At 43.7% G+C, this 21,648-nt stretch overlaps 1 protein-coding gene across 4 annotated transcripts; it reads right to left on the bottom strand.

Moving 5' to 3' along the window:
* Nucleotides 1–7,543: 7,543 nt before the first annotated feature.
* On the bottom strand, nt 7,544–21,427 carry THOC3 (THO complex subunit 3). 4 transcript variants are annotated; one of them, XM_057728766.1, is made up of 8 exons: nt 21,109–21,427; nt 20,155–20,311; nt 17,745–17,949; nt 14,117–14,278; nt 13,237–13,337; nt 10,283–10,381; nt 8,985–9,052; nt 7,544–8,093 (listed from the first exon to the last, which is right to left on the bottom strand). In XM_057728766.1, exons 1-8 carry the CDS (start codon nt 21,373–21,375, stop codon nt 8,052–8,054), a joined length of 1,101 nt encoding a protein of 366 aa, XP_057584749.1. In that variant the 5' UTR covers nt 21,376–21,427; the 3' UTR covers nt 7,544–8,051. The 4 variants fall into 4 exon arrangements, with proteins under 4 accessions (XP_057584749.1, XP_057584768.1, XP_057584744.1 ...); XM_057728785.1 differs by having other exon boundaries at nt 8,056–8,171; XM_057728761.1 differs by lacking the exon at nt 7,544–8,093 and having other exon boundaries at nt 8,189–9,052.
* Between the last annotated feature and the right edge of the window lie 221 nt (nt 21,428–21,648).

The following is a 21,648-nucleotide window of genomic DNA, read 5'->3' as shown; positions in this document are numbered from 1 at the left end:
AGGGTCTGGAAAACAGTAATCAACATTCAATATATGTTACCGAAGGAGGGAATGAATGGTTGACGGACCAGGTTATTGTGGTAAAAGTTTTGGACTAAGAGTCAGAAGGCCTGATTTTCAGCTCTATTCGCATCTTCAAGTTATCTATGTGGACATGAGCAACGTAACCAAACATCTTCAACACACTCTCCTGTAAAATGGGTAGACTGGAGTAATGGATTTCTAAGGTCTTTTCCTAACACTCTTGTGTTCCCTGATTTGAAGCTGCACGAATCTAAGATAAGGCCACGGGATGGGAGAAGGGGCCACATTAGAGCAAATGTGTGTTTACTTACAACCTGTCCTAATGCAGAGCTGATCCCAGATCTCTGCCAGCGACAGGGGAGAAGAGTGAGCACACTCCAGATGAGATTCTGTTCAAACTGCCTGGCTGAAAGCCTCCGCTGGAAATGAAAGACAGGCTGAGAGGAGAGCCCGAGGGGTGATTAAGAGTGAAACAGGAACCTCTGTGAGGCTGTACCCAGCCCAAGTTGAAAGGAAGGCGGGAAGGGCCCTGCTACACAAAGCCTCCCAGGGCCCTTGGCTGCTGGCCAAATACACCCTTTATCCAGAAGGACGGTTGTTTGCTCACAGAGCACGTGGTCTGTCCTGCCACAGTGGCATCTGGACTCCTGGTGTGCTCTGGAAGAATCATTGTACTGAGAACACATCTATCATCACTTACAGAGCCAGAACCATGCGTGCTGGGCGCTGTCTGTATATCACCTCGTCACTTCTCCCAGTAACCCTGGGAGGCAGGAACGGTGGTCTTCACTTCATGGAGAAGGAAAACGTAGCCAGTAAGTGGCAGGTTGAAGACTTGAGCCCAGGGCAGTTTGGCGGCCTGTGGACAGGTGCCCTGGAACTGGTCAGGTAACAATCCAGAGACTTCAGATTTCATTTATTTAGGTAAAATTGACATATACCATTACATCAACGTCAGGTGTACAATGTAACGATTCAATATTTGCATACATTGCAAAATGATCTTCACAATAAGCCTAGTTAACATCTGTCACCATACATGCATTTTTTTCCTTGTGATGAACTTTTAAGATTTACTCTCTTAGAAACATTCAAACATGCAATACACTGTTGTTAACTATAGTCAGCATGCTGTGTATTACATCCCAGGACTCATTTATTTTATAACTGAAAGTGTGTACACTTTGACCCCCTGCAACCATCTCGCCCGCTCCCCCACCCACCCCACCTCTGGCAACCACCAATCTGCTCTCTGTATCTATGAGCTTGGTTTGGAGTTTAGTTTTTAAGATTCCACATGTAAGTGAGATCATAGGGTATTTGTCTTTCACTGTCTGACTTATTTAGCATAATGCCTTCAAGATCCACCCATGTTGTGGCAAATGGCAAGATTTCATTCTTTTCTATGGCTGAATTACATTGTATATATGGTGTATATACACACCACATTTCTTTGTCCATTCATCCACCAATGAACACTTCGGTGGCTTCCATATCCTGGCTATTGTAAATAATGCTGCAATGAACATGGGGATACAGATACCTTTTTGAGTTAGCTTTTTCATTTCCCTTAATTCGATAACCAGAAGTTGATTCACTGGGTCAGAGACTTCAGACTTCATGCCACAAGTTGCAGTGACACATGCTGGTACCTGCCTGGTGCCTTTGCAGTGTCCTTTCACACTGGTTCAAGCCCACAGTGCTGGACCATCACTCCCATTTTGTAGATGGGGACACTGAGACCCAGACTGACAAGTGAAGTGACCCAGCCATGGTCACACAGCTTGTAAGTGGTGGAACTGGGATTCCATCCCCGGGAACTGCAGTGCCAAGCCAGGACTCTTAACTGGTGGATTATTCTGTTCCCATGCGGTAGCTGTAGTGGACATCTGTGCATTGCATGTAAACATCGATTCTTCCTCCCTCTGGTGACCTCATCTGAATTTTCTGTGGGGAATCACACCCACCACAGCCCACCATCACCACCTCAGTCCATGTAATTTGGGCAGCACTGGCATGCCCTGTACCCTCCGCACCCTGTGCAGGGTGGACAGATGATCCCCCGACCACAGTGAACACATATGACCGAGGATGTCCAGTGAGAATTTCCTATTTAAAGAAGTCAGAGTCGAATGTCTTTCACCAACACCTAAGAGCCTCCAAGTCAATACTGGTCCGTCATCAGACTGAATTGTCATCACTTGTTTTCTTGGTTGTTCACCCATTAGACCCAGGTCACTTGAGGGCACAGACTGGCTGAAAGCCATCACTGTGTCTCAGTGCCTGGTTTCAACCTTGCCTGATGAATACTTGTTGGATGAATAAAACTGAACTTGATTCAATGGTCCTTTGTTGAAGCTGGAGGCATATTGAGCTCAGGAAGCCTGAATTCTCTGGCCCAGCGCACCCTTCCCTCCTCCTCCACCATCTTTCAAGGTCTAATTCAAAGCCTGTCTCCTCTGAAACTGGATCCCAGGCCCCTCCCCACTCCAAAAGTGCTCTCACCCACATCAGGGCCTCCAAGGAATAATTCTGCCTTGTGCGCTAATTAGCACCCTGCCTGACCTCTCCTATTCCACTGAGAAGTCCTGAGGACAGGGTCCAAAAGGGAGTCGTTTATGTATCAAGCCAGCACCTGGCACCCTCCAGGGCTCATAAAATATTTTTCTGAATCCAAGGGTTCATTTCGTTCAATAAACATTTGTCATCCCCTAGTATACGCCAGGCACTAAGAATACAGAGGTGACTTCAGCAGAATGGTTAAAAATGACGATAATAAGAGCTAACATTTACTGAGCTGTTACTTTGTGCCACGCAATGATCTAAGCACTTACATTAATTCATTACCCCTCAGAGCAGGCTAGTAAGGTAACTATTATTATTATCCCCATTTTACAAATGAGGAAACTAAGACAGATGTCAAAGAATTTGCTCATCCAAGGTCACAGAGATGGTAGGTGGCAGAGCCAGGATCTGAACTCAGGCAATCTGGTCCCAAATCTATGCCCTTAACAGGTCCACTGTGCTGTGGGGTCATGAGTACTTAATAGGCTGTTTTGTCATAAGCCTGGTCTTCTCCTTCCTAAGGTCTATATATCCCACTTCCGGAAAGAGCTGGGTTAAAAGTAGAATTGACCATGCCCAATACAGCTGACAGAAAGAGCTTGGATTTTGGAATGAGACACACTGGTTTCATTTTCCACCAGCACCCATCTCTGGCCCTATGTATCCTATTGTAACCTCTCCAAGTCTCAGTTTCTTCAAAATGAAGAATATCTCATGGGCGGTTATTAGAGTTGAAAGAGCTAATATGTGAAAATCAGTTAGCAGAGGGCCTGGCTCACAGTCAGCAAGTGCAGGCTGCTGCCACTGGTACCTTTTGTTATTCTCATGGAATAAAGCAATTCATCAATGGACAGGGCTTGGCACAAGGTACACCATCAAATATTATAAACGCGCCTCCAGTATTCTTCCTTCCCTCACTATATTCTATGACCTTGAAAGAGCACCCACACTTCTCTGAAATGATTCAACCAGTGCTGTTTACCAGCCTTCAAAATGGATTAAAGATTTGGAATTCCCTTTATTTCTCCACCCACAGGACCAAAGGGGGCAGGCAAGGGCTGGGGAGCGGGGGAGTGAAGCAAGATGGAAGAGGCCCCAAGTTTTGAACTGGCAGAAGAGCAACGGCGGTTCAAACTAGGCTCTGCTGAGCTGCAGGGCGCAGGCCCCCATGTTCTGCTCTGCCTGTGCCCTTGAGAAATAAACACAGCTGCCAGAAAGTGGGACGCCTCAGCCATGGCTAATCCCAGGCCACAAGATGAGCAGGCACTGAGAGGTGCCCTGTGATGCGAAGTGTTTTCTGAAAACGTCAGCAAGTACACAGAGCAAGGAGGGAGGAGGCAGTGCAATGCAAATACACAGTTAGGCTTCAGGATAGGAATAAAGGCTGAATGCACAGACCCGCACCAACCTTGCTGGCGCGCCGCCTTCCTTGTGCAGCCTTGGCTCCACTGCCCTCTAGTGGCCAGACAGGGGCCAGCAGGCAGGTTTTAACGTAGAGCCAAGTCCTAGATCTCAGGGGCTTGCAGCCTCTGAAACAACCTAGTCTCCTCCTTCCCACCCCTCAGCTACTGGCCTGGTCCAGCCCCTCCTTCAGCTCTCCATGTGCTTCTGCAACTGTCTCCTCACTGGCATTAATAAAAATAATAAAACAACCTACTGAACGCTGACTGCAGGCACTGTGCTAAGTGCTTACATACATTGTCTCACTGAATTCTTACAACCACCTTTGGAATTGGGTAGTATCCCATTTACAGATGAGAAAACTGAGGCTCACACAGGTTAGAGAACTTGGCCAAGGCCATATGGCCAGCTACATGTGGAAGATCTAAAGTTTAAACTCAGCAGCACCTTATGCTGGGCCCTATGTGTGTGTGTGTGTATATATATATATATATATATTATATTAACACATATTACATATATAAATATATATATATTATATAATGGCTTCAACAGCAGCAGCAATACCCCCTAGAAATCTGTTAGAAACTCAAATTCTCAGAACCCTGACCCTTTATAGGGAACTAAAATCTCTGGAGATGGGAGCTAGGAATGTGTGTTTTAACAGGCTGTACCCTCAGCGCCCAGCCCAGGCCTGGCACAAGGTGGGTGTTGAGTGTCTCCGTGAGTGGATCTTGTTGCCCTTCATGGGTTCTTTCTCTTCACTTCACTAAGCCAAACCTTCTCTTCTCTGGTTTCTGCCCATCAACATCATGACAACTTTGCCACAAGGCCCCAGACGGATCCCAATGTCGGTGGAAAACAGTCTTCAAAGACTCCCAAGCCTTTCCATCTGTGTGGTTGTGAAGGTACATCTAGACTGGGCTGAACCTAAACAGTTGGGATTGTGGACCCACATGCAGGACATAACACAGTGGAAGAACATAAACTTCAAACCAGTGTCCTGACCAGGTGACCCTGGGCAAGTTCCTAACCTCCCTGATTTGTATCTATAAAATGGGTCCAAGGTACAGCTGTCTGATTTTTCCCTCTCTCTCATACAAGGCCCAATACTCAGAAGAATCTCAGACATTTGATCAAGCAACAAAGATTCCTTTCTACAAAGAGAACAAGAGGGCCTCCCCTCTAATATGTGTTGAACTCAGCACCTCAGCTGCCATTTTGGATACACAGTCCATCATAAACATCCAATAACTCATCACAGGTCTGGTCATCTTTAACCCAAACTCCTTGGTGACATCTCATTTCAGGAGAGAAATTTTTCTCCAAGTTGACTTCCTTTGGGTACAGTTGATGACCAGGTACAAATTGGCCTTTGCCCTGCCCATATCTCCTTTGGTCCACAAGGACATCTTCAGATGTTTTGACAGATTCTGTGCTGCATCTGCACCATTGCGTGTCCTGTATTCTAGTAACTTTACCAAGAAGCGAAAGGGAAACGAGGTGAGTTTAGCAACTTGTTCCTGGCAAGTCCATGGGGACCCCAGTGATGTCTGACTACATTCCAGTCAGGGCAAGTGCTACCCAGTGACTTTGTGCTATGACACTGCTGGCTGGATGAGCATGTTTTCACGCTCTGCCTGCTTCTCCTAAGGGATAAAAGACGAAGATGTTGGATGCCTTGAAGTTCAACAGCTTGTGGTTCCATGTCAGCATCAATTTCTAACATGTGAACTGCTGGTACATCTGCAATCACTGGCTAAATACTTCTCAGTTTAGTGTCCCTAAACATTAACAAAGGGCCTTAGTTCAAAAATGGGTATTTTAAAATGTGTTAAATATTTATTTTCTCCAAATTCCAGCCCATCCAACCCCCACTTTTTTGTACAAAACATGACGAACTTAGGAGACAAGGAAAGCTTTGTAAGGTATGAGGATTTATATAGCACACAGATGTGGTATTAACCCTACATAACAACAGTAGCTACTTACTGAACATCCACAATGTGCCAGGCATAGCGCACATGCCAATTCATTTAACCTTCACAAGCTGTACTGCCATTATGGACATTATAAAGATAAACAGCAGCTATAGAGGTGAAGCAATTTGACTAAAGTCTCCCAGTTAGTGGTGGCAGAACAAGGATTTCCACCCGGGCCTATCAGACTCTGCCCTACTCACCAAGGTCACACTACCAACCAGTCCAAACTGAAATCATCCAGACACCCTCCCTCCCTTTTCTCCCCAAGCCCAGCTCACATTCCACCTGAACTTCTCCACATCCCAGGACCCGGCCGCCACCTCGGCTTTGCTCCAACCCGCAGCACCCCTTCTCCCACGCCCTCTGCCCGATACTCACACCCTCCATATTCAAGACTTGCACTGTGTCCAGCTCCTCTCCATCCAATCCCTTCCCAGAAGCCTCAGCTGACAAGACCTTTACCCTCCTGCTCTTCCTTCCCTTGTTCACACAGTGCTGGCTTCTGCTCCACTTGTTCACAGGTGCACACATCCATCACAGGCCCAGCAGATGCCCCAGACAGCACACCTAACGTCTCTCCCCTGGACCTCCCACAGGCCCAGGGTGTGATGGATAAGGCTCCTCCCTGCACAGATCCTACTCCTGGGATGATGAACTGGCTCACTCAGCTCTGGCATTTAAAGCTGACACAGCTGAAGGACTGATGGCCCGTCTCTGCAGGCAGCCCGTGTTCTCATTAGAAGCTGCTGCTCCTCACGGGGCAGGGATGGATGGATTAAGCATTTCCCGTGTGCCCGGTACCATGTAGATGCTTCACAAACCCTTTATCTCGTTTAATTCTCCTAACAACCCAAGGAGAAGAGGATTAATCGTTCCCACTTAATGGATGAGGGAAGTGAGTTCAAACCAATCACTGCTGGAGCCGGGATTCAAATCCCATTCTGCTCAAGTGTGAAGCCGCTTTATTTCCAGTGCAGCACAGTGTCGGAGGGAAGAAAGAAGGTGCTACAGTACCTACATGTGGGAGGTCTGCGGGTGCGCTGCACTTCCATACATATGTCCTCCACTCCTTCTAAAGACAGGGCTTCCCTCTTAATTCCATCTGTGGGCTTTTCTCCTTCCAACAAAGGTAGACATTTCATGGTCCCTTCTGTGACTAAAATCCTTAGAGAGTAGAAAGCAAACACCTCTGAAAGGAAAAGGGCTTAAGGGTGTAAGTGGGGAATGACTAGAAGGCCATTCCTGGTCTTTCTCAACTGAACTCACCCACACATCACACCCCAACCAGCCCATCTCTCTCTCTCTCTCTCTCTCACACACACACACACACACACACACACACACACACACACACTCACACACACTCTGCTCTAGGGACTCCCAGAATCAGCCCCTTCCTGATCCGCCCTCTGGTGCTCCACACCTCAGTCTCCTGACATGGAGAGAACAGCCTGGTCCTGACTTTGCCCACTCCTTCCGTCCAACCAGGACTCCCTGCTGTGCCTCCCAATACTCTGCCAGGAACCTCCCCACCCCTACCCCTCCCACACACAGCCTTCCCCTCTGCACAGCTTTACCCTAACACATTAGGGTGCAGAGAACAATCCTCAAGGAACACGCATACACATCCCGCAAGCTTAACACTTGGTAGGTTTCATCCTTCCCTGGATCTCATGCTGTACAAAATCCAGGATCTCAGCAAAAGAGACACCATAATCTTAACCTGACTTGTCATTCTAGTCAGCTCAGTGATGGGTCATCGGTACAGCAAATCTGACTTTCCCTGCCAACGAAGGTCTAGCTCTGAGCTGACTCCACCATTTACTTCTGGCTTGCTAGTGTAGTAACTCTATCACATGCCTGGACTGACTGAATAATCAGATGTGATTCTCTGTGGCATCCTTCCTTCTCTGAACTAGAAAATTCACTCAAACCACAGGGATCCCAGGTCCTGGACAATGTCATTTCTCCAGGAGGAACCAGACTTCGGAGCTCCTCCACAGCTCTGAAGACAAGGCACAGAGATGTCAGCTAGGCCTTGACGGTCAGTGAGGTCTGCCATAAGCTGAGGCTCTTTCCTCACGGAGATGCATCTTCCTGTTGCCACATGCGTCCCACTAGCTGAAAGCAGAAAATCTTTTCTTCTTCAAGTGGTAAGTTGAGTGGATCGTTACTTTACACAAACCCAGAGGGAAAAATCTACATGGATGGAAGAGAGAACTGATCAAATACCAAGGATCTAGACCGAACCTGTAGCACATGGTTCCAGTGGGATACAGAGAAACACAGCAGCCACCATGGGAATGACAGAATTGCATAGACAAGAAACAAGACACTAAAGTTTACTCCCAGTGACGTGAATATTACTGAACTTCTTACATAATGAGGTGGCAAGTTGGTTTGCAACTAAAAAGACCATTCTCCAGGGAAGGTGGAGGCCAAGGCTGTTCTGGGCTGCAGGAAACACTGATGAGCCCGAAGACAGGCCTCAATTCATCACTAACTTGGGCCAAGAGTTAACTGCTCAGACCCAAGGTTTACTCATCTGTAAAATGGGTAGGGCAAATGGAAATAGAACCGCCACTGCAATTGAAGGCATATAGGCCTTTGAGCAAACCTAGACCTCAATACTGTCGCTTAATGAGTAACATTGAGTTGGACTCCCCGAAGTAGTAAAATGGTGATCACACCCAACCTCAGAAGGCCGTTACAAAAATTGAGGGAAGTGCTCATTACAGTACCAGACACATGGGGAATGTTCAATAATTAGAGACGTCTATTAAGATTTAGTGTTTTATTAAATATACTGCCAAACATGGTGCTGAGCACCTCGTATGCTTTATCTTGTCACACTTGATTTGTCTACCCTGCAAGATTTTCATAAAGATAAACATGTTTTTATATAAAAATATAAGCATAGGAAAACTCCTAGAAGGATATACACAAAACTGCTTATTAGCACAAAAATGACTGTCTCCTGGGGTTAGGAACATGAGTCTTCTTTTTGCTTACCTGCTTTTTCCAAAATTTCCTACAAACATCACTTAGGTATATTTTGATTTGGTTTTTCTTTTTTAATGCTGAAATACATTACACAACCATGAAATTAAATATAGCTCCCAGGTAACAACCCCCTACATGAGCCATTTCTTTTGGAGGTAAGAGCTAATAAAGCTTTGCCTTCCCTGAGGAGCTGGCATGTGCTTATTTTAATAAGAATTAGCTGACTTAGCCCCTTCTTCTCTTTGCCACATGGAGTACAGGGTCAGACTTTTAGTTCAATCATTCAACTAGGTCCTTATTCTTGGCATATTTCTATTTTAATTCCCCCAGTCTTGACTTCCTATTCTAATTTACATATCTTATCCTGATTTTGTATTTCTTATTTATATGTTACTACTCTTCTCAGTGTTTATCATCAATTTGTGGCCTACAAATCTTTGTCGAATGAGGCCAGGTACATGTACATATAAATGATTGATGACATAACATCATCAAAGTGCTACTGGCCATGCATTTCATGCTGCATTTCACAGAGTTCTTGGTTAGGACATTAAATGATAGAATTACAACCTTTAAATTCTATCTGAAATTTTTTTAAAGTGTAGAATTACAACACCTTCTTATAATAAGAAAATAGTATCAAGAGGGAGGGGATAATATGGGGATATATGTATAAATACAGCTGATTCACTTTGTTGTAAAGTGGAAACTGGCACAACAGTGTAAAGCTATTTTACTCCAATAAAGATCAAAAGAAAAAAAGAAAAAAGAAAATAATAATGATATTACCATAATTTTTAAAATCCTAGAAGTCCTATAATTTAAAAGTCAGTTTTATTAAATGCTCAATTCTCAAAATTATATGTATTTTGTTTTTATTATTAAAAAACCTCCATCCCCATCTCATCCTTCCTCACCTACCCCTCCAAACTAGGTACTGTCCAAGCAGAAGCAAGCCCAACAAAGTCCATCATACGCCCAAAAGGAGGAAGACAGGAGGTTCCCAGAGGACAAGGTATGCTGGTGTCATCACTGCAGAGCCCTCCTGCAGGGGGCAAGGAACGGGAACAGCTGCCATAACAAACACAGAGGAAACTGGAATGGGCAGCCTGACAAAAGACTTGTATAATTGATACCAATGTATAAACACTTGAGGTGCCCACCAACTCCAAGAGAACAGACCAAACTAACTATACAGTGGAAGCCTCTGCCTGGGCCTTCTCCGTACATCAGGTCCTCCTATCAGGAATCATTAGGAAGGCCAAAAAGTTTCACAGTTCCGGCCTCCCGACTGCTGTCATACTTGCCATCTTTGTCATCACAGGCAAATGCCAGCAGAGGCCTTTTGGGGTGCCAAGCCACAGTGAAGGTCGGGGACTCACACTGCACCTCCCACAGCTTGTCGCCTATAAAAATCAATACAGAGAAACCGATCAATACGTTACTAATAAGACACCAGGCTCATTAAGTACTTACCTACATTAAATCATTTAATCCACTTAATAACCCTATGGGGTTTTAAGACGTGTCCTATAGGGTTATGACCCCATCTTGCAGACAGCACTGAGGCGCAGAGGGTGGCAGAGCAGGATCCGAAAGCAGGTCGGTTTACTTAAGAGCCTCTGCTCTGAACGCTATTCTGCCCTCCCGGGAAAACAGCGACAGCAGCTGTTTGTTGAGCACGCCTTACGAATCAGCTGGACTGTACTCTACCTTCATAAAGTACAAAGACAATCCAGCAAGGCAAGCAATGATCCTAAACCCCATTTTATAAAGAAACAGGTTAAGTCACACCTCAAGAAAGCAACAGGAAAAAAAAGGGAAACAGCAGACTCAACACAGGAAGTCAGTCTGTTTCCAAAGCCACAGATCTTTCTACTAAACCACAATGCCTTGCAAATAGATTTCTTTTTCCAAAAATTTTATTATTCCTACTTGTGGAAATTAAACATGATTTTTCCAAAGCCATTTTTTGTAGTCCTGCTTAACTTTTTTCAGTCTTGGGGTTAAGATTAATGTTCACAGTGTGGTGCTGATTTAAAAATGCAGGATAGGGACTTCCCTGGTGATCCAGTGGTTAAGACTTTAACCAATGCAGGGGGTGTGGGTTCCATTCCTGGTCAGGGAGCTAAGATCCCACATGCCTCCCAGCCACAAAACCAAAACATAAAACAGAAGCAATACTGTAACAGATTCAATAAAGACTTTTAAAAATAAATAAATAAAAAATAAATAAAAACACAAGATACACTAAATTATACACTTCAAACTGGTCAACTATATGGTATGTGAATAATCTTTCAATAAAGCTGTTTTTATATATATATATATACATGCACACATATGCATATATATATGTGTGTGTGTTAAAAAGAGAAAGATTTTTTCATTGAAGTATAGTTGATGTACAATACTGTGTTAGTTTCAGCTGTATAGCATGTACAGCAAAGTGATTCAGTTATATATATATATTTCTTTCAGATCACTTTCCATTACAGGTTATTAGAAGATACTGAATACAGTCCCCTGCACGATACAGTAAATCCTTATTGCTTATTTATTTTACATAGAGTAGTTTGTACCTATTACTCCCATACTCCTAACTTATCCCTTCCCCGCTCCCTTTCCCCTTTGGTAAACTGCAAGCTTGTCTTCTATGTTTGTGAGTCTGTTTCTGTTTTGTATATTGATTCATTTGTATTATGAGATTTTTTTTTTTAAGTAATCTATTTCGGGGATAGTTAACTGCTCTTCATAACGCTAGGATCTGGCGATCGATAGCTACATGCCTGATCAAATTTCTGTGTTACACAGACATAAAAAATGGTTTCGGAGGCTACTACTCCCCTTCCATTTCCCTTTCAGCCTTTAACTCCATGCATGTGTTGCTGCTGAGAGTAAACCCTGCAACAACCCTTCTGTAAGGAAGTCTGGTCCTTGACAAATGCGAGCAGCTTGGACTCAGCAATCCCAATTCCATGGTTTACCCGAAAAGCTGACTACGTAAGTAAAGTGATACTCGTCACAGCATTGCTTATAATGGTGTAAAGAGCAGAAGCCACCTGGTGTAGCCAATGGAATTCTAAACCCCATCAAAACAGCAGCCATCGCCATGTAAGAAGCTGTAGGATCCTAGAGATGAGGAGGGCGGGCCCCGGAGCAGCAGGAGAGCATGCCTGCATCACACGAACACGAGGGGACATGAAGGAGCTTCGTGTCTGGATAGCTGGACAACGCTTACCGCAATGTTATCAAGAATGGCACTCTTTAGGGACTTCCCTGGTGGTCCAGTGGCTAAGACGCCACACTCCCAATGCAAGGGGCCCGGGTTTGATCCCTGATCAGGGAACTAGATCCCACATGCTGCAACTAAGAGATCACATGCTCAACTACAGATTCTGCATGCCACAACTAAAAAACCCCACATGTCGCAACTAAAGATCCTGTACACGCAACAAAGATCCCACACGTGGCAACAAAGATTCCATGTGCTGCAACTAAGACCAACGCAACCAAATAAACTTAAAAAAAGGGAAGAAAAAGTAGTTTGAAAAAAAAAGGAGTAGTCTCTTTAAATCACAGAATTTCAAACTTTTTACTTGCTTTGAAGTTTTCTGTATACTTTGAATTCTTTTATTAAAATATCATGTATTTCCAAAAACAATAAGGCTACGTTAAAAATTAAATCTGAGGAAACTCTTTTGTAAAATGAATACTCGCCTTCTCATTTTTCTATTTTTAAGTCATGTTTTGTTGCTTTTTAAAACAAATCACATCTACTTTGATAATTTCTTAAATTATAAAATGTATATATATATTTTTTAAGTCCACATACAGGCAAAAGACAGAAAGAAATATACCACAATGCTAAAAGAGGTTGTATTTAAATGATCATTAATTGGTCATTAATTTTAATGATCATTCATCCATCCATCCATCCATCTATTCATTCATTCATTCTTCTCCCTTTCTATATTTTAAAATTTTATTATAATGGAAGAATTAAAACTGAATAAAATGCAAAATATTTTCTTTAATCACTTTCTTTCAGACCTGCCCCTTTCTTTCCTAACTCTTTGCTCCTTTCACTACCTGACTACAATAGTCATAATAAACAAACTTGCCTTAAGGAGACAAATTCATTTATGCTAATGCTGGCAAAGTAGTAATGAGCAGAGAGGGAAACACATGACAGGAGAAGTCCTGATGGCCAGAGATGAAAGACAGAGGAGTCTCATTAAGGGAGTGAGGGTGTAGTTACCTGTCTCTACTTCAGCAATGTCGATGAAATGATCTTCCGATGCCGATGCCAGCATTTTCCCATCATGGCTAAAACTGAGGGTCCTCACAGGCCAATCCAGCCTATAACAGAGTAGACAGAGGAGACACTAAAATAACCCAATAAGCAGCACTATTTACAACAGCCAGGACGTTGAAGTAACCTACATGCCCATCGACAGATGAATAGATAAAGAAGATGTGGCACATGTATACAATGGAATATTACTCAGCCATAAAAAGGAAAGAAATTGAGCTATACATAATGAGGTAGATAGACCTAGAGACTGTCATATAGAGCAAAGTAAGCCAGCAAGAGAAAAACAAATACCATATGCTAACTCATATATATGGAATCTAAAAAAAATGGTACTGATGAAGCCAGTGACAGGGCAAGAATAAGGATGCAGATGCAGAGAATGGACTGGAGGACACGGGGTGGCGGCAGGGGGGCGGGCATTGAAGGGGAAGCTGGGACGAAGTGAGAGAGTAGCATAGTCATATATACACTACCAACTATAAAACAGATAGCTAGTGGGAAGTTGCTGTATAACAAAGGGAGATCAACTCGATGATGGGTGATGCCTTAGAGGGCCAGGACAGGGAGGGTGGGAGGGAGTTGCGGGAGGGAGGGGATGTGAGGATATATGTATAAATACAGCTGATTCACTTTGGTGTACCTCAAAAACTGGTACAAGAGTGTAAAGCATAAAGAGCTTAAAAAAAAAAGAGTGTAAAGCAATTATATGCCAATAAAGAGCTTAAAATAAAATAAAATAACCCAACAAGAGGAGGGCCCAGTTTCACCCAACATAAACAGAATTAACTTATCCAACAAGGAAAGTGCTGGCAGAGTTGCTTACCTGGAAAAGCACCGAACACACACTAACTCATCTACATCCCAGAGGCTAACCAAAGCATCTGCGCTTCCTGTGGCAAAGTACTTCCCCATGGGGTCAAACTTGATACAGATGCAGTTGGAAGGATGGGCGTTGATGGACTGCACAGGCTTCAGCTCTGGGTAGCTGAGAAACAAGACAGACAGCAATCAAACTAGGGGAAGAGGACTGTGGTACTAAGATGGTAAGAGGAGACACTGAAGAAGAAAATCAAAGTAAGACAACAGAAAAAATATCAAAGACTGTAATTCGAGAAAACTTTCCTGAAATTAAAAGATTTCAAACAATATACTGAAACAGCACATACCTCAGGATATGAACCCAGACTAACCAACATGAAGACATATGGTATTAAAATTACTGGACTTTAGATAGTCATCAGACTTTTTGACAGTACCACTTTATGCAAAAAGAAAATGGAGTAACATACTTAAGATACACCAACAAGAACATATGAATCAAAATATCTGTATCTAGCAAAACAGACTATCAATTATAAAAAGTTCAAATAATAAGCACAATATAATAAAGTAGCTATAAGTTTTAGAAGCATATAAGCTATAGTAAGTATGAACTCAGGGAATCTTGTTCCCCTAAACTCTTCCTGAGGAATCTAAACTGGAAACTGAGTTTTGACAATCAATGACTAGAGACTTACCAGCCTAGGGCTGGTGGTAAGCATTAAATATATAGTTTCTTGTAGAAGTTATATATGTTTAAGGTATAATATGTAATTTCTGTATAATCTGACAATATATAGTATTAACTATTTTTTTTAATGGAGGAAGAATGAGAAAAGCATATTCAAAAAGCAAAATTTACTATTTTAAGTAATCAGATTGGTGGTGGCGGTAGCATTGTTACTCTGAAATACCTGCATGTGTATCAGGGAATGAAGGTAATAAGTAACCATGGAATATGCAAATTCTATAATCCCCTGCAGCTCTGAGAACCAGAATATTCAGTTTGGAAGCTAAGAGATTTTAACTGAAAATTATCAGTATGAATTCACACAGAATTTTATCTTTAAGGTATATACAACTCATATACTTCTTAGCTCTGTCCACTGGAAAGATCTAGAAACAGCCAACCCAACAATATGGACGTTCCTAGCTCTAGTATTATTTTCCAGTAAAAGAATCCAGGAATTCTCAGAGAATTTTCTGATGAAAGATATGAGGCAGGAAACACACAAGATGAACTTGGCATATCTTATCATACCAGAGAGCAAGAAACTGAAGATTAGTAGGACTATGTCAGAAAAAAAAGACTCAGGAACCAACTTGAAGAGGATCCCATTTGCCAAAGATAAGATAATTTGAGCTTCAATAAGGACAATGATTACAACAGACTGAAACACATCTACCATGGTTAAATACATGAGTCCATTATGATTCTTTTTTATTTAAAAAACCCTAGCTGATCATCTTTGGAGGTGACAGAGAACTAATTCGTTACCTAATGACAAAGGAAAAGAATCAAGCATTTTTCCTGCCTTCTCTAAATGAACTATATTCCTGGGTAACCAAACAGATGAGAGGAAGTATCTCTTAAATTCCAACAAATAGGCATTTGGAATCAGCAAAATCCAGATTGGGACAAGCTCCACAGGTTAACAGCCTGCTTTTTCAACAGCTAAGTTCTAAGTAAAAGAAAGGGATGGAGAGGAACCCCACAGTTCAGCCAACTTAAAAGGCATATCAAACTTTTTTAAATGGGCAAAATTAGAGTATCTAGAGATGCACACTTGGTAGCTAAAACTATAAAGAAATATTATAAAAATCAAGATAGTGTTGGTGGGAGGGAGTTTTGATTAGGACAAAGCCCATGGTAAGACTTCTGAGGTGGACAGCAAAGTACTATTTCTCGACCTGATGCGGTTACACAGGTGTTAAGCATATAATAGTTCATTAAGCTATACATTTGTATTTCATGGTTTCCTATATCTGTTTTATTTTCTAATAAAAAAGCTTAAAAAAAAAAAAAAAAAAACACTGCCTACAGAATAAAATTCAAATTGCTAAGCACAGAATTCCAGACCCAAATAATCTGGTCCCAAATTATATTTCAACTCTATCTTTCCATTTCAGGACCTCTCTTCAGACACCTAATCTGCCACCACTCCCAGCAACCCTGACCTACCAACTACTCTCCGAGTCAGTCATGCTCACTCTCACTTGTTTCGTCCACTGTGCAGTTCCCTCTGATTATTAAAATTCTACGAATCTTTCAAGGTCAAGCTCAGAAGTTGCCTCCTTCAACTCCCAACTCCCACAATCAATATAACTTTCTTTCCTGGGGATTCTACAGCAAACTCCCAGCCTCTATAACACAGAGCCTCTTCACACTGCCTAGAATTGCTCACCCAAGATAACAGAAAGAACAGAATCAGACAGACCTCAATTTCAATTCCAAAATTTCATTCATTTAGAGACTATTCACTGAAATCCTAACTTTGTGCAGCAGGTACTGGGCTAGGCACCTAGGGATTCAACACTAAACAAGTTAAATATAGTCCTTACCTTCATGAAATTTACCATCTAATGGAAGATACAGAGAAGTAAACATGCATTTATAATGTAAGATGAGAAATGCTTTGAGACTTCCCTGGTGGCACAGTGGTTAAGAATCAGCCTGCCAATGCAGGGGAAACAGGTCCGATCCCTGGTCTGGGAAGATCCCACATGCCACGGAGCAACTAAGCCTGTGCACCACAACTGCTGAGCCTGGACTCTAGAGCCTGCGAGTCACAACTAAGGAGCCCGAGTGCCACAACTACTGAAGCCCGTGTGCCTAGAACCCTTGCTCTGCAACAAGAGAAGCCACCACACTGAGAAGCCCACTCACCGCAACTATAGAAAGCCCACAAGCAGCAACAAAGACCCAACGCAGGCAATAAATTAATTAATTAATTGATTCTTAAAGGAAGGAAGGAAGGAGGGAAGGAAGGAAGGAAGGAAGAAAAAGAAATGCTTCCAATAGGAAGTCCATCAAATAAGCTTCTAACCTTGGGGGTGAAGATGGCTTCCCTGGAGGGAAAGTGATATTTAAGCTGAGACTTTAAGGGTGTAATTAGCTATAATTCAGGACGCATCCAGTTCTAGTGCTCACCAGCTAACTAGTGACGCTAAGCCCCTGATCTTCATCTGTGAAATGGGAAGCACACCATCAACTCCCTAGGATTTCTCTGAGGACTCAGTAAAATACAAGGTGTCTGGCTCAAAGGTGCTGAAGAGAGGTTAGAATTCTTTATTACTACAGGTGACCCCTGAACAAGAATAGGTGTACCAATTCTCTGCACAGTCGAAAATCCACATATAACTTGGTCCTCCACATCCACGCTTCCTCTGTATCCCAGGGTCCACATCCCAGATTCAACCAACCCCGGATCATGTAGGACTGTAATACTGTATTCACTCTTGAAAAAATCCACATATAAGTGGACCTGAGCAGCTCAAATCTGTGCTATTCAAAAGGCAACTGTATTTGTCCTTTTGGCTCCTTCAGGATAGACTCACATCTAATTCACCTCGGTATCCACCACAGCACCCAATGCAAAGATGTGACAGTCCCCTAAGCTAGAACCCCTCACCTGAGTATGTTGATACAACCGTTGCCATTTGTCAGGAAGAACATGTTATTGTCATTGTTCCAGGAGATTTCATTGACCTCGAACTTGAACTGCTCCTCCGCTTTGGAACGATGTGTCTTGGCATCAATGAACGTCACCACGTCATCCTTGTTGCCTACAGCAATGGTCTGCCCGTCGGGGCTCCAGCAGATGTTGATGTTCTCCCCTGGGAACCCACACAGAATCAGCAAGGTACTGTCAGCCCATAACCTTATTTTATTATCATAGAAAAACCAGAGCTATCGCCAGAGCTCATTCACTAAGGTCCTCGTCCACAGAAGGGAACTACCACTTACAGATGAACTGAGAGTCCAGCACCTTCATCTGAAATTTCCCCCTTTAGTTCTCACATTTCTCTAAGGCACACTTTTTATCCCCATTTTATAGATGAAAAAATGCAAGAGAGATGAGCCAAAGTGTCAAAGCTATGAAGTAAAAGAGCCAAGATTTAAACCCAGACTTGACACAAAAGCCTCTAATTCTCTCTTACACCAGCACCTCCCAAACTCCAGTCACTCTCATGCCATTTTCACAATTTTTGTACTACCCATGTAACAGCTATACTTTTCTTCTTCTAAGATTTTTATTAAAACCAACCGACCCCCTAGAATGTAATTGGTAGAGCCACTATGGAAAACAGTATGGAGGTTCCTTAAAAAACTAAAAGTAGAACTACCATATGACTCAGCAATGCCACTACTGGGCATATACCCAGAGAAAACCATAATCCAAAAAGACACGTGTATCCCAATGTTCACTGCAGCACTATTTACAATAGCCAGGACATGGAAGCAACCTAAATACCCCTCGACAGATGAATGGATAAAGAAGATGTTGCACATATATACTATGGAATATTACTCAGCCATAAAAAGGAATGAAATTCAGTTAATTTTAGTGAGGTGGATGGACCTAGAGTTTGTCATACAGAGTGAGATAAGTCAGAAAGAGAAAAACAAATACTGTATACTAACGCATACATATGGAATCTTAAAAATGGCACTGATGAACCCAGTGGCAGGGCAAGAATAAAGGTGCAGATGTAGAGAACAGATTTGAGAATACGGGTGGGGGGTAAAGGGGAAGCTGGAACAAAGAGAGTAGCACTGACTTATATACACTACCAAATGTAAAACAGCTAGTGGGAAGCTGCTGCAAAACACAGGGAGATCAACTCAATGATAGGTGATGACCTAGAGAGGCGGGATAGGGAGAGTGGGAAGGAGTCACGGGAGGAAGGGGATATGGGGATATATGTAAAAATACAGCTGATTCACTTTGTTGTACAGCAGAAACTGGCACAACAGTGTAATGCAATTATACTCCAATAAAGAGCAAAAAATAAAATAAAATAAATAAAATAAAATATAAAAAATGAAAAAAAAATTTTAAAAATTGCCCCCCCCCCCACATTTTTACTTCACTAGCCTCATTTTAGCAATAAATTAGCTTTACTTTAGCAATAAATTCTATAGGCCAGTTCTTTTTTTCTAGTAGGCATTAAAACATATACACAATGAGTTTTTAATGTTCATCTACATACCACCTAAATCACTCACATATCACCAGCTGTCTAGTTGGGGAAACATCATTCCACCTCCAGGTACAAGTCTTGCCAACAAAGCCCAGTAGCCCACATTGAATACATCAATTAAAAATTTCATCAACTTTATTAATTCTAACACGTATATTTTTTCACACTTTATTACCTATAATGTACCTTAGAATGCATCAGGATTCACCTCAAAATTTTTGGCGTATCATGATTCTCTGATAAATAAAACTTTATTTTCTTTCCTAATGGTGCATAAAACATTGATGCATCTTATAATCAATAACATCTTTGTCAATAAAATTTAATAAATGGCCCCAAGGTTTATAAGACAATACCTGATGAAGAACAGTCTATAAATGTACTGCACAACTTCCAGGCCATTTTCTCCCAGACCATCAAAGCCATTTATTCCACGATCAGCCATTCCAGCCTATTAGCAGTTTCCCAAATTCTCCATTCCTTGCACGTGCTGTTCCCTGACTACTCAATCTGTATGGCTACCCCAAGAGCTTGCTCAAATTCTGTGAGGCCCTCCCTATCTCCCCCAGGCAGACTTAAGCATTTCCATTCTGGGTATTCACCTTGTAGACCTCTCCATTATGACGACCATGTCATATTATGTTAGCTTTTTATATACATATATATGTCTGTATCTCTTTGCACTAAACCCTAAGGTCCTTGGAGCTGGAGACTGTCTTTATTCAGCTCAGGATGTCCCACACCTACAAGCTCACGCACAGAGAAGATATGCAAAAACCGCTTTCTGAATGACAATAAGTAGCTTATCTTCCTACTGCCCTCTCTCTGAATACTCACCTTTAGTGTTCACAGTGGCAATGCATTTTGTAGTCCTCACATCCCAGATGCGAATGGTTTTGTCTCCAGATGCAGTGACAAAGAGATCAGGATTACTTGGGTGCCAACAGAGCTGGTCCACACTATCCCCATGTCCACGATAATTGTTTTCTTTAACCTGAAAGAACAGAATCCAGATGTCACTTCACCCATAAGTACCTGCCTCCCCATGTAACTGCTTAACTTTATTCAAACCAAGGTATCTTGTGACCAACCAAAGTTTGGATAATTAAGGAGTCCAGTCCATCCAAACCTCTTCCCCCAAACTCTTCCTGATATCTTCCCTCTCTTCATCCCCAATCAGTCTAAGCCGTTCTGAGGATGGGCTCCACATCAACGCCCTTACTCTTTTGCCCTCCCTGGCCTTCCTCCCTCTTTCTGGTCTTCCACCCTTCCTCTGCCACCCAGGGTCCCAACCCGCCTGCTCACTGCCACGGAGGCCCTACCATTTTCAGAGCGGCCCTACTTACCACCACAGGGAGCCCACCACCCCCCGCCCCTGCCACCGCTCACCACCACACAATTCCTCCTAGCATTCTCCCACACCCCCACCATCCCCCTCCCCGCCCATCCGTCCACCCCCCTCCCACGGGTCTTCACACTCCCTGCACGCCCACTCCTCGCTCCTCTTCACACCTCGTTACTACTGCACTCCCTACACCCCGCCACCTCCCCTAAGCACCAGTCCTCCTCTCCACCACCCCCATCTTCACCCCCCATCACCCCAGCCCGTTCACCGCCTCCTCACCCCCACGCTCCTCTTTCTCGCATCACACACGACCCTCACCTCCACACCCCTACTTCCCCCTCCCCTCTCCCCACCTCCACACGCCTCACCCCTATTCGCGCCTCACCACCACGCCTCGCTTCACCACAGCCCTTCTCCCTAGCCTAGGCTAGGCCCCAGCGGCTCACCAACCGGTCCTTCTCCAGCAGGAAGACGCTGGCCGTCTTGTCGAAGGACCCCGAGGCCAGGCGACGCCCGTCGCAGCTCCAGGCCACCGAGTGCACCTTGGCGCTGTGCGCCGGGAACTCGCGCGTCTTGCTGTGGCCGCGGAACAGCTCCTGCATTCCGAGCACGTAGCGCGTCGGGCCGCTGGTCACTGAGCACCAGGGAGCCATGGAGCCAGGCCCGCTCTGGCCCAGCGCCGAGGGCCCCATGGAAGCCGCGGGGATCGCCATGCCGAGCTCCCGGACGCCGGCTCGGTTGACTCGCCGGGCTGCAGTCAGCCCTGCCGCCGTCGCCGCGCGCATGCGTGCGAGAGAGGGCCCGCTCGTCTGCTCAGCCGCACTGTGGACTACCTTGGAAGGGACTAAAAGTCCCAGCATGCAGCGCGCGTCCGCTTTCCCTTTTCAAACGGTCGTGTTTCCGCTTTAAATCTCCTTTACATTTAACGATTAGGAGGTTTTTAGGGTCCTTATTTTCCCCTTACCTACTGCTTGGTAGTTATATTT

Source organism: Hippopotamus amphibius, chromosome 1 (assembly GCF_030028045.1).
Source record: "Hippopotamus amphibius kiboko isolate mHipAmp2 chromosome 1, mHipAmp2.hap2, whole genome shotgun sequence".
NCBI classification, from domain to species: domain Eukaryota; kingdom Metazoa; phylum Chordata; class Mammalia; order Artiodactyla; family Hippopotamidae; genus Hippopotamus; species Hippopotamus amphibius.
This window is presented reverse-complemented; position numbering and strand designations above follow the sequence as displayed.